This window comes from Loa loa (genome assembly GCF_000183805.2).
Source record: "Loa loa unplaced genomic scaffold supercont3.141, whole genome shotgun sequence".
Classification (NCBI taxonomy): Eukaryota; Metazoa; Nematoda; class Chromadorea; order Rhabditida; family Onchocercidae; genus Loa; species Loa loa.
In genome coordinates, this window is record NW_018108321.1 from 37,108 (window position 1) to 55,645 (window position 18,538).

An 18,538-nucleotide genomic window follows, 5' to 3' on the forward strand; every position below is an offset into this window, starting at 1 on the left:
CGAGAGAGAGAAAGAGAGAGAGGGAGAAAGAGAAGAGGATATCATATAATAACTAAACATTTTAGAGGGCCTATAATTGCTACATTCAATTTGTGGACATTCCCTTTTTCTGAAAAGAGAACCTATAATTGCTTCATTTTATTTATTGCTTTCTTCTGATTGGAAGCTAACAATTGCGCTCTTATAACCTTCCTACATTAGCTCTATTACTATTCTGTGGCTGTTTAATGATTTTCATGAAAAATGTTTCCATTTCTATCTTATTCCTCTTCTCCTTCTGTTCTTTATAGGCTCTCTTTTACCATCTCTTTTGAAGGCCTTCTCTCATTTTGTTGCTTCTTGTTCTATCCATCTGCTATGGGTCATATATAAGCGCTGGTCGGTTGGTTGGTTATATTGGTCGTCATTATAGATGACCGACCGGATCGATGTGTTGTTGCGTGGACACACGGATCCTGTGATAAATAGTATTGAATGGATATGATGGAGAGATTGTGAGTTAGCTCGTGTAGACTATGGTTGCAAGTGGACGACACTTTATGATGAATCTGATTCTCAATCTTCTATCTGCTTAATGAACTTTCCTACGTATTTTGTAGGCCTACATAGGTTTATTTATAAATAGCACACGTAAAGTGTTATGTACATTAGTCAATGTAGGCAGATAATTAAGCATAATGATGTTATTTCTTTTTTTTATTCTCTTAAAGTCTGAAGTGGAATCAAAAAGGACTATAAGTAATTTGTGTATGAAAAGTACTCCAAATACCATGTTATTTCCATGAGTTGTTGTTAAGTGGAATAAGGCGGAAAGTTTGAAGGAAATCAAATCATACAAACCAGGTATGAAAGGTATTTCTGCCTACTAGCTAATTTACTCATCACAAGTTCTTGGATATTTTGGAATTTACATAACTTATTTTAATTTTATAAATCGTTAGATGAGATTACTGATAAAAATGTGGCAAATAAGATCTTTTGTTTTGTTAGCAGTAGATCCTGATTAAGGTAATGATAGCAACTTGTCGAATTAGTACCATTTGTAGAATCAAGCAGAATAAACAAATGGAAAGCAAATTACTAATATTTTTCTGTTTTCTTTTTTGTTAATTTTACTGTTAGTATTTTGAACTTTTACTTCGCATCTCTTGAAAGTATCGCATTTAACAATGATTATCATTTCTGATTTAAATAACCAATAGCTTATCGGTTATAAAATGAGATTGGAATCCTATATCATTAAATCAGTATAAGCGAAAAATTCGAAAGCGATTCATTACTAGCTACTGCATTCAAATGCTCCCTGTTATCATGACTTTTCCACTCTTCATCAAACATAATTTTTTTAATGAACATAGTAATTTTTGCAGTTCTGATAACATTGATGATATAAAATCTGTACAGTTCTGATAACATTGATGATATAAAATCTGTATCGAAAATTCTTTTGTTCATTTCAGATAAGCTTTGTGATATTTCGGAAGAAGCGGTTGTTTGGGGAGACCAGTATTTTCTGGGTTGGCAATGTGTGCTTCTGTAAACGGGAATGATCATCAACAGTTAGCACGGGAGATCCGCTTGGTGATCCCTCATTATACTGCAACAAACAACCGTTTCCAGTAATGATGTGTTGCAAGCCAACAATAGCTGGAAGGACAGCACAGTGGCTTTGGTGGTCCACTCTGATATTTCTACTTCTTAGGGCTACAAAAGTATGACCATTTCATTTTATCTCACTTAATTTCGTTCCAAGAAAAGAATCTGAATACAAGAAAAAACGAGCAAAATAATATAATAATCTAAATGATAAATAGTTAGCATTGAGGATTTTGTGAATGATGTATTTGATAAGATTCATTAAATATGCGAATTTTTGTAGCAATTTGGCATGAGGACAATGGCAAACAATGAGAAGAGTGATAATTTGGATGCTACAAGTATGTGGTATTCGGGAAATATTAGTGTAACAGGTCTTAAACCACAGCCTAAAACACCCAGCGAATTGAGTGTAGTTTTTTTTTTTTATTATTCCATCTTATTTCTGATGCTATGATATATCACAAAAATCAGATTGTCTTTTGTTGTTTATTCAGGAAAACTCAAAACAAAATATTTCAGAGATACCAGAATGTGAGGACTCGATCAACGATTGTGCATACGGTGGTAAATGCGTTGCTGATTCAAATGGTTATAAATCTTGCCTTTGCCCAGCAAGTTGTCCAGCTTGTGAGTTTTTTATTTTTTATTAAATATCACAATTTGGAAAAGGTTTCGTCTTGTCATCGACTGCTCATTTCTACTTAATCGAATTGCTACCAAAAATTTGGTTGATTCCAGTGTTGGACCGATTAACATATGCACTCGATTGTGTCTATACTGTCCTACCATTTTCCCATGAATTATCAGTTGCCAGTTTCATATGTATATTCTGCATTTCTAGAATAGATATTGGTTCAACTTACAGTGTATTGCAGCAATTCCGGTGTCATGTCGTGCCGGCAGGCAGGATGATTACTGCATGTCGATGAGTGATGACTACAAGGATAGGTATCTACTGCCAGAACCTGCTTGTCATATGGTTTGTTGTATTTTCATTTTATTCATTACGCTCAGAATCATCAGAATCTCAGGATTGTTTAGAATTGCCTTTTTTTCAAACATTTTATTTTTATTTAATTTAACCCATATATGAGATATGGGTATGATATCTGTTATAGGAAAAATATCTTTCTGAATATATCCATAAACGAGAAATCTGTTTCGTGAGCAGCCCAAGTTATTCTGAATGGACCTAGGAGTTTTTAATATTCAATCATGAATCGTTCAATCATATAGATGAATGATTTGCATAGTAAATATTTTTTTTCAAAAATTTAAATAATAGTAATTTGAAAAGCTCATTTCGAAAAGTGTGGAAAAGAAAGTCTTTTATCTAGTTTGGAATTCTTATCTCTTATGAAGGATTCTATAACATTTCTCGTATTCTGTTAAAAATATCAATTTTTTTTCCACACATTTAAGGAGTGTTTTTGCTAATTTAGTGCATTTTGAAATTTCAAAACCAAAATCTGGGGGTTCTAAACTTAACTACTTGAAAACAATTTACTTGAAAGCACCCCCCAATTAGCCATTCTGCTAGTAGTTAGTCTTGAGTTTTAATGGTTGATAAATTGATTAGAGGATTGGGTGTTACATTCCGGAGAGCAAGTTCGAAACCGGAAGTTGTTTTGTAAAAATTACTTTTGTCGTTTGATTTCTTCTAACGTTGTTTTGAAAATGTTTGAAAATGACTTTTTTTACGCTGAATTCGTTGTTTTTATATGAAATAACTAATAAGTGCCGACGAATGCAGTCGAAAACTCTTAATCGTCATCGGAGATTCTAGATTATCATTCTAGCTATTACTTGACTATTGGCTTATAGACATTTGAGTAACCTTCATAGCATAATGAATTATACTTTCAAGTCCTAAACGTGCCAGACTACATCTCATATGTATGACTAATTTATTGTGAAGAAATTTTTGGTAGTTGAAATGTTCTCGACTTTCATGACGTGACCAAAACTGGCTTTGTTCATGTCGATATGATCAGAATGCTATCGAATATCAGAATTCATTTTGATCTGGGAGTTGGGAAGAAATCAAGTGCTATTATTTAATTTTGTTTAGTAAATATCATTGACCGAAAAGAGACATTTCTGCTCGATCGATGGATCGTGTGAAAGGAATGTAAGGCAAACTGTATGCATAAGTGATTATAGAGATTTGAAATACAATTAACTTTTGTCATCTTGGCATCATCTAATTTATCCGTCGGTACATTTCATAGGAAATACCAAAAAATCTGGTTGAAATGAGATTAGGAGGAAAGCATTCATTGTATCCCGATTTTCTCGCCATTCATATCTGAATGGCGAAAAAATATATTCCATTTGTACCAACAATTTTTCGGAATTGGTAATGAATTTGTTTTTGAAATTGTTTACTTTTACTGCTGTAGGAAGATTGATCTTGTATTGCTATCCTTTAATTTATGTTACATTGCAGGGAATTTGTGTTTGTCCTCCAATGTTTGATCCTTGGAGACTAGAAGGAGCTATTGAACTACTTCCCTTCAAATGCGATCGAAGTATGTTTTTCCCTTTCTCTATGAGTAGATAAATTTGAATGTTCTCGACTATGCTTTTTTCTCCCTTGAACTCACATATCGCTGCAGAATATGGAGAGGATAGAGGAGGATAAGTTCTGCAAGTATTGGAACTAGTGAAAATGAAAAATAGCGCAATGGCACTCACTTAATCACTTAGTTCGAGCTGCTCTTGAATTGCTATCATTAAGAATACATCTAATATATCCTCCATATTTTTTAAAATATATCTCTGTGGAAATTTCGTAAAATTATTTCTGATCAGTTATTCATTTATAAATTTTGGAAATAAATGATTACAGGAGAACTGTTAGTACAGGGACGTGCGCTTCCATCAGATTCTGTCTACCAGGGTACAGACGCCAGTTTATTTTGTTGCATCAATATGGATCCGAGATCATTTATTGATGATGATGGGGTTTATTCTCAATATCTTTTTCCGCTGTCAAGTTTAAAAATATTGCAAAATCTTGTTGCCGTAGTTTTGTTTAAAAAATTAACATTGCACTGTGGCGTAAGGAACAAATAGTTAATAATGTTTAAAAAAAAATTTTTAAGAATTAATAAAGATTAACAAATTGTTTAAAAAATTAACATTGCCCTATGGTGTAAGGAATAAACAGTCAATAGTCTTTATGCGAAGGTTCCCCGGAATTATCATTTTAGATTCAAATAATTAGTAGCGTATTAACTTCGGTTTTCCTGGGTTGTCTTCTGTAGATGATGATTCATTTGAACCGCTTCCATATATTAGTCAAATGGATATTGCGAGTAGATGAATAATATTGACCGGGAAATGTGATTTTCAAAAATTTGCGAGAATTGTTCGTTAATCTGGCGATCTTTGATTTTTTTTGTCACCAAATGAAAGAAAAAAATTGGATTTTTAGGTGGACTTTATACAGAATTCATCAATCATACGTGAACCAACCAATACACCATACGATGAAGTTTTCACCGACGGCATTGAACCACCACGTTGCTGGTCACTGGAAATAAAGAATGCACAGTACAGTGATAGCGGGACATATCTTTGTCATGTGAAAACAACCGGTAAACATGAAATCAACACCAATCATACGATCAATTTCTTTGTGAAAGGTAATTCCTCGTTCTGTTACCCGTTGATTTTATGACTTTCTGTGGTGACATTTTTAAGTTTATGTAATGGCATCCATTTAAAAGGAAAAATTCTGACAACAGATCATTTTCTTAATAAAATTCAAATGCAACAAAGCATTAAAATGACCAACAGTTCCATTGGGATAGGTGTTCAAGCATGGCATTTTTACAATTTTCCTTCCATTTTAACTTATGACATTTGGTATTGATTACTCCTTTTCACACAGTTTGAGAACTGCTCTAGATTTTAAGTGTGAGACCAGTATTATCAAGAATGAGAGAAGATCGGAAGAAGTAGAATCTTGGCAGAATCTTAGTTTTAACGAGAAATATTTTTCTCTTCAAATGCTGATGTAGTTGTATAGCAGTAAAAACATTAATTATTTTAAAAGCTGATAAATCCTCTTTTTGATAGGGATTGTCGATCATCAGCTTTTTGCACTATAAATGCTATAATTTTTTGAATTGGTTATGTATTAACTGCGGTGATATCATTAAATCGATGCTAGAAGAACGAGTTTAAATTTTCCTTGACTTAGAAGTTATGTCATTTCAAATAATGTAGATATGGAAAAAGGAAAATGCGAAAGAGGGAACCAGTTGTCTTTTTTAGGGAGGAAAATATAATAGTAAGTTGATTGAGTTTTTTCTTTTTCCACCATCTTTCAAATCTTAAAAAATTTTTCCCCTTTTCATTTAGAATTCGGAAAAAAAGTATCTACCATAACGTTTCAAAGAGGAATTTTTTGAATTCCGAAAATAGTTCAGAAGAAATTATCTGTTAAATATCCTAGATCAAGGTAGTCTTACCACTCGCGAATATTCATCCTCCAAACTGAAATTCCTCAACCTGCTTGCTGAACGACGAAAAACCAAGAAAATTGAGGAGAAAAGTGAGTTAGTAGGAGGTTTAGCATGTAATGTTACTTTATGATCTGCTAGTTGTACTTTTCTAATGCATGCTTATTGGTTTGTGAATTCCAGTGAAGAGCTTCAAATTCTTGAGAATTTCTTAGTTTGTGACAACCTTGTAATAATGGTCTTTTTTCTTTTTTAGTGGAAACATTATTTACTTAGCAGCCAGTGCTTTTTGATTCTACATAGGTGATGCTTAGGAACACTTAAGTAATAAAAGCAGTTCTGTAAGAGTTTTAGATGAAGTAGTTTGCAGTGGAAGAAATAGGAAATTTATTATATCCTTTTTACAGTACCTAATGATTTAAAGGTCTTTTTTTTCACCACACTGTTTACACTGTTTAAGTTTTTGATTTTCTCTAAACAACCTCAGCTAAATGTGAGACGTATGATCTCTTTGATCCTTGTTATTCTTGAATTTCGTTGAAACCTTTCTGTAACTTTTCTGTAACCATACAAGCCCAACAAAGATGGGTAAGGTAAATTGTTCGAGCAATTAATCAGAAGGTAGTGGGATGCGCTGATTCATATTTTTTTAAAACATTTCTTTCATTTAACGTAACCTTTGGAAGGAACTCTTAATGGGCTTATTTATCGGAATCCACCATTACAAGGCTCTTATACGAAATTTTATGCTTGAAATGTAGTATTAAAAGTATTAACTAGCATTAATATGCTATTGTTTCAAGGATTTATATCAGAGTTTACGATTGGAATGTTGGAATTATTCAGAATGTTGGTGCTAGCAAGTTCCTGACATTTTTTTTTAACCTTCTGAAATGTGCATGTCGTCATTTGCATGATGTTTGTTACGTTGCATGTATGCAAGCTCACGTCGACTTGAAGCCATTCAATAACTAATTTCATTGTATACGTATTTATAGCACCACGAATTATCCAAAATGTAACCGTGAAAACAAATGCAACTCATGCGGAAATTCGATGGGATGCTGAGGATGATGGGCCAATGCTGAAGATTGATTTCAAGTAGATCTTTTTATTATATATCAGTCGTTGAGTTTTTCATAGAATTCGATATAAGCATGTACTTTACCGGATTAGAGAGTGACGATAAAGTGACATGTCAAAGTTTAACAAGATGTACTCTTAGATCAACTGAAACCGAGAAGATATTTCCGTATGTTTTGCAATAACTAAAAGGACAACTAGCTAGATTGATTTATTGAAGCTATTGGATGGCTGAAATTGAAACAAGCTTGCATTACTTTTTTTTACTAACATTGCAGATTAATGCGGCGAACAGATGGAGTGGAAGTATGGTCGGATACTAATGCAAAATCTGGCGTGGTCATTGGGGAATTGTTACCGGCAACGCCGTACACATTATTCATATCAGTTTTCGATGGTCAAAATGAACCATTCAAAATAACCGAACATTTCACGACATCTGAAAGCGGTAATTTTGCTGTAGTATGTAGATCTGCGGCTACTTAGGCAATAAATGCGTCTGTGTAATTGACACTTGCATCAGTGAGGGTGAATGAAGCGAGAAACTTGATAGATTAAAAAAGGGTGATTTTTTGGTTGGAAAATTGCGACTGTGAACTGTTCATACCAGTTTCAAAAGTCAAAACTGCATTATTTGTTGGAGTTTGAGGAAAGGGAATTATTCCTGCAGTGCTTTTTCTTTAGCTAGTAATTTCGATCTTGACTTAAATTACGAAGATGGGTAGGAAAAAAAGAATGGTAGACATACCATTTAAAGTTGCATCAGTTCGATTTGCTTAAATTTGATAAATTTCGACAACATTTTTCTATGTATTTTAGCTCCGGAACCACCAACACTGGGTGAAATACGTCTTCTCAATCTTCAGGGCGGTTTGTATTGTGAAGTTGAATGGATGCCACCGAAAACACCTAATGGACGTATCACTAAATATTACGTATGTCTACGTCAGTTTCTATATATGAATAATTTTTCCTATAGGATATCATGACTTCAAACAGTGGAAGTTTTGAAAATTTTTCGAAATACCAAAGTTTAACAGGTAACAGTGCGAGGACAAATACGACATGTTTCACCTGGCGGAATTTTATCAAATGATGATTTCCCAGCAGAGGAGAAGAATCAGTGCGCTAATTACAATAATAATGATAGTAGTTACACGAGTGCGGATGCTATTGCAGACTTTTATTCATGTCGTTTTGGGCCGTTGAAGGTATTCGATTTTTAATGTGTATAATCTAGGAACAAAAATTTTAAACCAACAAATGAATTACATTAAAAAAATTTATTTACACTAATGATTTTCTTTTTTATTGGTCAATATATTTTTTTTCCAAGAAAATTACACAGTGTGTTTCTTCAGGTGTTGTTTTATTTCTAATTATTGACCTCTTGGTAGGATTTTTGAATATTATTCAATATTATTAAGCTATTTGCACGATTGTTGATTTCCTCATAGGATTACTGGGCTCACTTTACTGTTACTAAGAATTTCCGAAATGTCTGCAATTAATGGTCTGAAATTTCTCGGGATCTAATTTTCTGCAATCACTGTTCTTTCCAGAACACTCAAATTTTCCTAAAATTACTAGCTTGTAGCCGAATCGGAATTATACGGCATTCGTGTGGGCTGAGAATGGTGCTGGTCGAAGTGAAAATGCAACATTTTCTGAGCAGTGTATAACGGACTTTGCACAACCAGATGCCGTCGATGCTCCAGCTTCGATGTCACAAAACGGAACAGTATTCGGTTTGACGTTCAATAGTGAACCGGATGAAGTGAACGGACCTGTGGCGTAAGTGATATTTGTAGTTGTAAGTGTTGATGGAATTTTAAAGATCTCAGTTTGCTGCCACCTCTCTCATAGAAATGAAATATTGATGGATGGAATCTGACTTTTATTTGTAAACTTTTATGTTCGAAGTAGAGAGAAATTCGGAAAATTCAAAAATAATCTTAAAAAGTAGGTAAGCAATTATGGTATATGCGTTTCTTTTATACTTTAACATAAATTATTTCACTTTTTTTATTCTTAGGATGATTCTTGTTCATGCAAAAAGAAGTCATGGGAGTCGTCAAACTAGTATCAATGCTAATTTTTACCTAGCAGTGTGTTTTAAGAGTCCGAATAACTTTTCCATTTTCGTTTTGTAGGTGTTACTACGTTGCAATTGTTCCACTTGCACCGGACGTTGTTATTGAGAGTTTACCGGCACCCGATTCACTTATTGTTGACACATTCCTTAAAACGATGAGCAATAATTTGCAAAATGAGCACCTCAAACAAGTAATTTATCTACTTTTTTCCCTAATGTAATACAACTCTGTACTGTTTTTTTTTTTTTTTTTGTAGCCGTCACTTTTTTTTTTGTCTTCAATATAGTTTTTTTCAAATCACTGCCAACATAATCGTAGGGCACGTAAATTTGTACTTCTAGAGATTGCAGTACTAACATTTATACTTCTCCATTTTTATTCATTAATTAAGCTGTTGGCAGTCTGATCTTCCGATCTCTTCTCTTTCAATAGAAATGTTGCAGATTCGGAAATATTTTACCATTGTTCTGTTAATCCTTACTGAAGTTATTCCACTTCGCCTGATATATATGTGAACAATATATGGAAGAAATAGACTGAGAATAGCTTTTGGAAATTTTCAGGATACGAAACAGAAGCGTTACTTTGCATATATCGCGGAAAGTTATATGCAGTATCCGAAGAGAACATTTATTGGTGATGGTAATACTACAGCTGGTGTACAACCCTGCAATGTTTTGTATGTTATATAATAGAAATTGAAATTATGTTAATATTTGTCTACTAAATATGTTTTCTGCATAGCCAAATATAGGTACTTGAGTCGTCATCGACCGGAGGATCCAGCCTTGAAACCTGGTTTAAAGTATACTGGTTTCTTGATTGCACGCGTTGATCGTGATCATGCTGCGCGTAGTGAATCGTTCCGACACAATGATCCTTTTTTCATGAAGAGGAAGCGGTAAATTTACCTACGATTCGTAAAGTTTTTTTTCTTTTTTTCACGCTTCACATGAAGCACGTCAGTATCTCTTCCTTCATGTTTCTTATTAAGCTTAAATTCTTTATCTTTGGATGATATGTAAAATTTGGTATATGCATCAAACGATGTCTTTATTTTTAATATTGATCAGCAATTTTTTTAGGAGGCGATTGCACCAGAACATAGAGAAACGATTTTTAGATCGAAGCCGTTGGTTTAGTTATCGTGAAAATTCGGAACTTCCACGTCATTTTCGATCATCACGGCAGTTAATTGTTAGTGGTCCAGCGTATGGCTTCAGCGGATATTTTAAACCCGTAATTTTAGAAGCTTTTGATGGTATGTTTTGGATGTGTTTTTTGGGAGTATTCATTAGAGAAATAAAAGATGATTATTAGTCCCTCAACTTAGTTTTATGTGTTTGTTGGTTGAATTTGAGCTTTCGTTACTTTCACCCAAAATTAGCGGCTTAAAACTAAAAGCCGCTAATTTTTAGAATTAATCAAATGTTTGCACATAAATTACTTTTGGCAATTACAACAGCAGCATCGTATTTTGATTCTATAATAAGATGGAAAGTAGAAAGTCCATTTGTGTTCGACTTTTGCCGAAGCCACGGCATTAGTCATTCAAATTAATTCTTCTAGACTTGATTGATTGGAAGGAATGATTTTTTTTTCTCTGAAACTAGAGTTAGCAATTTATCTTATTAATGGACGATTAATGAAATAATTTATTGCAGAGCAGTGGGCCCAATCGTGGATGACAGTACTGTTTAGTGTGCTTTCTTTGATTTTGTTCATCATGCTAGTCTCCTCATTTGTTACCTATATTTTGCACAGGTATCTTCTCTACCTAAGCATGAAATACCTTGAAACATTTCTAAATGTGACATATGTTGAAACGGTGTGTGCAGTTTATAAGTCAGTTTTCTGCAGTTCCTATTTCTGTGTAACTAATTTTTATTGCTTTAGTGCAAATGTTAAAAAATCTTTAGTGCACATGTTAAAAAATGGATTTTCTCGCTTGCGATTAGGATTTGTTAATGATATCTTTAAATTTGTAACAAGCAACATTTACTGCACTTTTATAAATTTATGATATTAGGATGCGTTCATGCAACCGTAAATTAAGTATACCTAATAACTTGGTAGAAATGTGTTATCGTGGATTCCTTATTATATTTTTCGCTCTGTTGTACTTTAAGGCGTGGAATGATAAAACAGCTGTGTCCGATGAGTAAGGATCGTATGCTTCTAAAGCCTCATTTTCATGCGACACTTATTGATGATCTACCCGAAGAATATAGCCTACGACGTCGTGATAGCAATTACCTATGCATTTCTGAGTTTGATGTACTTGTGATTTCTATTGTCTTTTTATAAAAATTCGTACTTTTCGTCCTATGCTTTTTTATAAAAGTATCAAAAGGATCCAACCTAAGATGTTACACTCGTCACTTGTTCTAATATCAGTTATCTTTCTCCATTCTTGAAAGTAATAGCAACCATTATCTTCACTCTTCTATTTCTTCCTGTCTTTGCACTTTACCTTCTGTCATCATTATTCAGCATGTATGTTCCTTTTCTAGGCTTTACCAAATTATCGTTCGATGGAGTCAAGTGCTTCGGAACGCTTGGAGAATGCTCATAAAAATCGTTACAATGATATAAAAGCATTCGATGCTACACGTGTCAAATTACCAATTATTGGAAATGATCCATCAACCGATTACATCAACGCTAATTACGTTAAGGTTACCATTTATTATGCGAATCATTTTTTATCTTTTTTCTTTTTTGAATTATTTCTTTACGTTATTAATTTCATTTCCAGTTTGATTTTACATTTTTGCTAACTTTATAACTGCATGGTTAGTTAACTTTTTCATGATGACTTGACTCCTTCCGGCATATAGATCGTCGTGGAGAAGTAAATTCGGAGTATAATAGCCAGTGTTGCATTCATCAAACGTATTTGTGTGTCGAAACTATTATACCAATAACCGTTTGATGAATGACAGTGAGATTTGCGTTTCTGCTAAGTCTTATTTATACGAACTTACTAACAAACATTCTTTTTTGCTCTCTTATTGCTGAATAAGTATCGAGTAGTAAAGAGTCACTATGTAAAGCAGAAGTAGCACTTATAGATCTGTAAGTCTTTCTTTTATCATTGCCAATTTAGAACAGCAGAAGTGACGAAGTATTGGAACTTTTCCATTTATTTAGAAATGGCGTATTTCTCTTCATATGTGAACCAATATGTTAAGCTTTGTTTTCATCTTTTTTCAGGGATACAAAGGTCGCAAAATGTTTATTGCATCACAGGGTCCGTTAGATGCTAGTACGGATGATTTTTGGCGTATGATTTGGGAGCATAAAGTGCGGGTCATTGTCATGGTTGCCAATCTCTATGAGAGAAACCGGGTTTGTGGTCCCATTCTTTTAAATTTTAATTTTTCTAATGTTTTTTCATGACTTCTGATCTGTAGCACCTCAAGATTCTAAGTCATATCCAAGCAGACTTCTTGCTATATATCAGTTTATGGAATGAAGTCATTAAGCTGTCGATCATTTCTCTTTGGTAGTGCAGCTTGCACATTCTCTCCTCTTTTCGTATCTTCTTTCCCCTCTTCTCTCACTTTGCGTTTTGCACCAAAACATTTTGTCAATGCTATTTGACACTATTACTTAATGAAAACTAATAAATGGAAACGAACTAATAGTTTTGTTGTTTAAGTGCCAGTGTGCGAAGTACTGGCCGGATGATGGACCAAAGACATATGATAAGTTGGAAGTTCGTCCAGTTGATTCGATTTACTATTCTGATTACGCCATACGCAATTTCGAAATACGTCGAATTCAATCAACAGTAGCAAATGGTTCTCTCTCTGGAAGTCCTGCAATCATTTCTTATGAAGTTCCAAGTAAAGCTGGCGATACAGTTGCCGACCCTACTGCAGTTATTGTAAATACGAAGTAGCTATTTTCACCGCTTATACTAGGTTAAAGATAATCCTATATAAACACCAAATGAAGTATCATAGTTTGCTTACAGATTGTTTTTCTCATAATTTCTTTTGAAAGTACATCTGTTGCAATGAGGGTGTTTGAGATAATGAAGTAAAAACACTTTTTTGTTTATTATTGAACGCAATTTTCAGGTCCCGTTCATCATCGATTCGCGGTTCGATTGATTCCATTCTTAACGAAATATCTTCGAATTCCAAAAGAAATTCGCGGTGTAGCAATAGCAATGCGCAATTGAATGACATTCATATAGAAACGGAATTTGTTACTAAAACATCAGGTAGTTTAAGCTGATTCCTCATGATATAGATCATGAAGTTCTTTTTTGCAAAACATTTACGAATCATGCTCTCTTTCTATACAAAATATTTTTACTAATTCTCAGTTCTTTACAACAGATATAACTGATCATATGTGGGCTTTTTGCGAAATTTTCCATTTCGGATTTTGTCGGAGGGAAAAAGAGATACAAAAAATGTTATTTGCAGAAGTGCGTCATGTTGTACAATATCACTATACCTCGTGGAACGACTTACAAGCACCGGAATGTACTACTGGTTTGCTACGCTTTTTATCGAAATTGCGCAAACTAGACGATTATATCCGTGGTCCTGTTGTTGTTCACTGCAGGTATATGAAATTGAAGGCATTTACCTTTGTATGGTTTTATAACAGTCGTATCATGGTTTGTATTAATAACTATCACTTTATTTATATTTGTTCTGTTAGATATTTGAATCACATAACGTCCTTTTTTTTTCCTTTGCATACTACTGAATCAGTAAGAGTGAACAGCGAGCAGGTATAACGAAAGAACCTGAAGATTAATTTTTCTAATTTGGCTGCTAATAACGAACGGAACTAAATGTATCGTTGTAGTGCTGGTGTGGGTCGTACAGGTACTTTCATTGCAATCGATAGTTTGTTGGACCAATGTATGGAGGAGGGTAAAGCAGATGTGTTTGGTTTTGTGTCAGAAATGAGAAAACAGCGAAATACTATGGTTCAGAATGCTGTAAGTTTCCACTTTTTTGTTATTGCACTGTAGCATTTTCCAAGTCTGTCTAACAAATTTATGGATATATTTCCTTACTTTCTATTATTTTGTTAATTTGCCGATACATTTTTCATTTTTTAATTTAGTCCTATATTTCTTTGTGCATTTTTAAATATAGATATTAAGCTTGAGATTACTTGCAAGTGATAAAACTTTGCTGAAAATCTTCACCAAACTGGGTCCACTTAAATATTGCACATGGATGAAAGTGTATTTCAGGAACAATATCTTTTTATTTACAAAGCATTGGCTGAATGGTATATGTTTGGTGAAACTGATATCGAAGTAAGTCAATTTCGTGAACATTATCGTACACTGAATGAGCCACAGCTTCGCGAACATCAAACGCCAGCTAACCGATCAACATTTACTGCTGTTGTAAAGCGAACAGCTCCAAAGGTGCAACAAGTTAACAGCGATACCTCAACTTCCGAGAAAGTACTAACTGTTATGGAAGTTGAATACAAGGTATACTTCAGGTTTCTAGGTTGATGACATTCAGCACGCTACAAATAATCAGCATTGTTGACCACCGACATGATATCCTTTGTGGATCTGAATTTGATGGTCAATCAGTAAGTTTATAGATAATAATATAATGCAAGTTGCCGTTGTTCTTTTATAAATATAGGATTGGGAAAGAAGATTAGGAACTATAATGTCAGGAGATTTGTAGAAATCATTGTTTGGTGATCCGTTTAACAAGTTAGTTATGGATTCCATTTTTAATTTATTCAGCGGTTGGAGCGCACGCTTGAACCACGACGAACATGTAATTTTGCACATAAGCCGGAGAATTTGAGGAAGAACCGTGTCGAGAATGCTGTTCCATTTGATCATTGTCGTATCGTTTTACCAGTTGTTATTGGAAGTGTTAATGATTCAACTTACATCAATGCTTCTCTGGTTAAGGTGCTGTATTTTGGTCATTTTTTAAAACCATTTCAACTAATAAGTGTTAAAAGTATGAGTTACTGCTTGAAGTTGGAGGCTGGAAAAATTTTGAGTAAAATTCATAGGTTTTTCCATATTTTTTATACCTTTATCGCTGTAATAAAGGAGATGTAGTTGTTGTACATTGTTGCAACCGCTTATTGTTAATTTCAGGGTTACTTTTACCCTTACATCCTGGCTCAAGATCCATTGGATGAACAGACATGCTATGATTTTTGGTGTATGATTGGTGAGCAAAATTCACGGGCCATCGTAATGTTGTCATCTGAATCTGAATTTACGCCGGCTGAAAAAGTAAATTGTTCATGTAGATTTATTTACTTTAATAGAAATAAATCTCTTAAAAATGTAGCGGAAGAAAGAAAAAAATCCTAGCAAATTTTTCATTGGAGCTCTTTCTCATGTGCTCTGAATTTCAGTACTGGCCGAGTGAAGTGGGACGCATAAAAACGTTAGGACATGATGGTGAAGTCTCAATCAAATTAATTGGAGAAGAGCTCTTTCCAACATTTGCCCTTAGGAAGTTTACTTATAAGTTTGCAAAAGTTCGCATTTTTTTTCTTAGACCTTCAAATAAATATGAAAATAATGTTGTCATATAAGTTGTGTGATATTTGTACTTAATTCCGCAAAATAATTACGGTTAATCATTATAGTCTGAAGGAAAAAATTATATCTTTCAATAGTACTGGTCCTAGCAACTTTTTTATATGTTTCTTTAGTAAGGGAGTGATTGCAATACCGTGGGTCAATGGCTTCAATATCTGGATTTTTTAAAGTTTCGCCTTGGAGAAATTTGCGGTGTTTTCGATACTAAGAAATCTGTATTTTTAAAATTTTTTGGAATTGTCTTGATTGAAAGCCCTTTTTTAAAAATAATTTGCACCAGGAAAGAATCCTTTCAGGAGAAGACATATCGCGAGGTAATGCATTATGCTTACCTGTGTTGGCCGGCAGACAAAATACTGCCAGAATCGACTGAATCAATAATTGATTTAATAAGTCGAGTGCTTTCCTTACAGAGTGACCATCAAGAAGCAGGTCCCATTATTCTACATTCAAGGTTCCCTATCTTTGTCTTTTCATGAAGTTACTTGGTGATGATTCATACCCCATTTTCTTGTGTAGGGATTTCTTATTCATCAGCAGTTCGATAGATTAAGGAGATAATTGTTCTTTCCGTCCTTTCATTCATCATAGCTTGAACTTCACTTTCAGTGATAACATACCTGCAAGGTAAACAATCCTAAACGCTATTAACTATGCCAACTATTAACCCTTTTCGTTTAGGTATCCATTAATTAGATTGTCGGTGACTTCGTAGTGTCTTGCCCGGAATAAATTATCTTAATGTTTGAAAATTGTCTCAGTCATTTCAGAGACGGATCGTTCAAAACGGGTCTTTATTGTTGTGTGTCGTTGTTGCTTGAAAGGCTTAAAGCGGAAAATCGTATCGATGTATTTCAAACTGTTCGAAGTTTACAGCAAAAGAGACCACTTATGTTCAGAAACTTTGTACGTTTTTAACTCACTGTAAATTCTGCCTGTTTTTCCAAAAACAAATTTGAGAACTTACTACTGCGGTGAACTTATTTCACTCTACACATCTGCCTTTGAAGCAGTATTTTCCAGAAATCTACGAATGATTGAAATGATAAGTTTGTGTTTCTTTTAGGTCTTGTTAACGGTAAAAGTACCATTATGTCTTTCAAATATCCACATTCATTGTAATTTCTTGAAACTGATTACAGCTCCCTTTAAAAGGGTAAAAGGGAAGTCAAGGTTAAAAGATACAAATAATTAATCTGGTACTTCATTGTTTTAGGAGCACTATGCTTTCTGTTATAAAGCTGTGATCGATTATCTGGATACATTTAGCAACAAAAGTACGATTGATTGAATGAAATTGCACTTCAAAAGAACAAGAGTGATATGGTTTACACTGAAGCGCAGATTTCAAAAAAAAGAGGAAGAAGAGTTCAGAGTGAGTTGTATCATAAGAAGAGCCTAAATTAAGAACTGAACTCTAGTATCAAATTGGAATATAGTATGACTGAAAGAAAAAACAGGGCTAGAACGGGAAATGGTCAAGTGACTCAAAGTGGATATTTCCGCTGTGGTTCGTTTCGATTCGGAAATACTACTAAATCGGCATTTTTTATTTTCCAACATCGCATTTCCCTCATTTTAACCATCATTTGCACTTTATTTTGCTTCATCAGTTCCTCGATATAATTCCTCGGTTATCAAAATTGGTCGTTGAATGACTTCCTTAGAAATGCATTTGCCTCCGAAGAAATTTATTTAATAACGACGAGTTCCATCGTTTTCTTTGTCAAAACCCTACGAAATGAGATGATTCATAGAAATTGAATGAAGCTTTTGTCCTTCCTCATCTCATTGTTCAAGATTTCTTGTTTGCCTTGCCGAGCATTCATTTCAGATAATTTCCAGTTTATTTAACAACATTATTCCCTCATTCAGTCTAAATTAATTTTTTTTTCGATGCAGTTCAGAAAACTCTTATCTTTTTTATAAATAGCGAAAATGGTTTTCATTGCTTTCCAATGTTATTTTCTCTTTAGATGTGTTCAGAAATGAATCTGTTCAGGAAATATTCCAGTAGCATAATTCCGCTTCCTTTCTTTCTTTGTAAATACAAATTTATACATGTTACTTGACGTATAGTCAATTCGTATATTTCGATTATTTGATTATTATTACTTACTACGTTGTTATTATAATTGCCAGTAATTTAATGTTGTAAAGTTTGCCAGAATATTTTAAGTGAGAGTTTATTTGTCATATCGAAGAGCAGATAACAACGGATCGTCAATTTCTAAAATTTGTTAATGATAAATTAAGGAGAAAGAGAAAGGGAGAGAAAACGACCACCAAAACCTGTCATTTATTCGATCGAGAGTATCTTGATACAATTGTTGCATACTAAAATTGTGTTTTACTTTGCTAACTGTCAAGATAATTATCAAGCTATCCTTTTGAGGTTTACTTCCGTCAAATTATTCAATCCAGTTTGATCGATTTGGGCACTGAGCAATAATTCTGAATGTTTTACTTATCGAGACTAAACAAAAAATTTGTTCACGAAAGTTTTGTGTATCATTTTTCGTAAGCAATTTATGTAAACTTAGGGATGTTGTTCTAGTGTTATCTCTTGACTATGTAGGTATGTGTACGTGTATGTGCATATATATATATATTGTGTGTGTGTGTGTGTGTGTGTGTGTGTGTGTGTGTGTGTGTGTGTGTGTGTGTGTGTGTGTGTGTGTGTGTGTGTGTGTGTGTGTGTGTGTGTGTGTGTG

At 33.8% G+C, this 18,538-nt stretch overlaps 1 protein-coding gene across 1 annotated transcript in view; it reads left to right on the forward strand.

Moving 5' to 3' along the window:
* Positions 1-1,454: 1,454 nt before the first annotated feature.
* LOAG_05121 (hypothetical protein) overlaps positions 1,455-18,538 on the forward strand; it is an 18,563-nt gene continuing 1,479 nt past the window's right edge. Inside the window, exons 1-32 of the mRNA XM_020446771.1 lie at positions 1,455-1,712; positions 1,880-2,006; positions 2,119-2,226; positions 2,475-2,578; positions 4,049-4,130; positions 4,451-4,566; positions 5,039-5,249; positions 6,065-6,163; positions 7,070-7,172; positions 7,433-7,602; positions 7,974-8,089; positions 8,195-8,365; positions 8,752-8,948; positions 9,308-9,440; positions 9,814-9,929; positions 10,005-10,151; positions 10,336-10,511; positions 10,915-11,014; positions 11,380-11,527; positions 11,764-11,928; positions 12,467-12,601; positions 12,915-13,153; positions 13,339-13,484; positions 13,693-13,834; positions 14,084-14,219; positions 14,481-14,729; positions 15,000-15,173; positions 15,369-15,509; positions 15,635-15,760; positions 16,121-16,278; positions 16,595-16,730; positions 17,041-17,199. Coding sequence (XP_020302926.1) covers positions 1,623-1,712; positions 1,880-2,006; positions 2,119-2,226; positions 2,475-2,578; positions 4,049-4,130; positions 4,451-4,566; positions 5,039-5,249; positions 6,065-6,163; positions 7,070-7,172; positions 7,433-7,602; positions 7,974-8,089; positions 8,195-8,365; positions 8,752-8,948; positions 9,308-9,440; positions 9,814-9,929; positions 10,005-10,151; positions 10,336-10,511; positions 10,915-11,014; positions 11,380-11,527; positions 11,764-11,928; positions 12,467-12,601; positions 12,915-13,153; positions 13,339-13,484; positions 13,693-13,834; positions 14,084-14,219; positions 14,481-14,729; positions 15,000-15,173; positions 15,369-15,509; positions 15,635-15,760; positions 16,121-16,278; positions 16,595-16,730; positions 17,041-17,115 — 4,536 coding nt within the window. The 5' untranslated portion in view covers positions 1,455-1,622 and the 3' untranslated portion in view covers positions 17,116-17,199. The remainder of the gene's footprint in view (positions 1,713-1,879; positions 2,007-2,118; positions 2,227-2,474; positions 2,579-4,048; positions 4,131-4,450; positions 4,567-5,038; positions 5,250-6,064; positions 6,164-7,069; positions 7,173-7,432; positions 7,603-7,973; positions 8,090-8,194; positions 8,366-8,751; positions 8,949-9,307; positions 9,441-9,813; positions 9,930-10,004; positions 10,152-10,335; positions 10,512-10,914; positions 11,015-11,379; positions 11,528-11,763; positions 11,929-12,466; positions 12,602-12,914; positions 13,154-13,338; positions 13,485-13,692; positions 13,835-14,083; positions 14,220-14,480; positions 14,730-14,999; positions 15,174-15,368; positions 15,510-15,634; positions 15,761-16,120; positions 16,279-16,594; positions 16,731-17,040; positions 17,200-18,538) is intronic.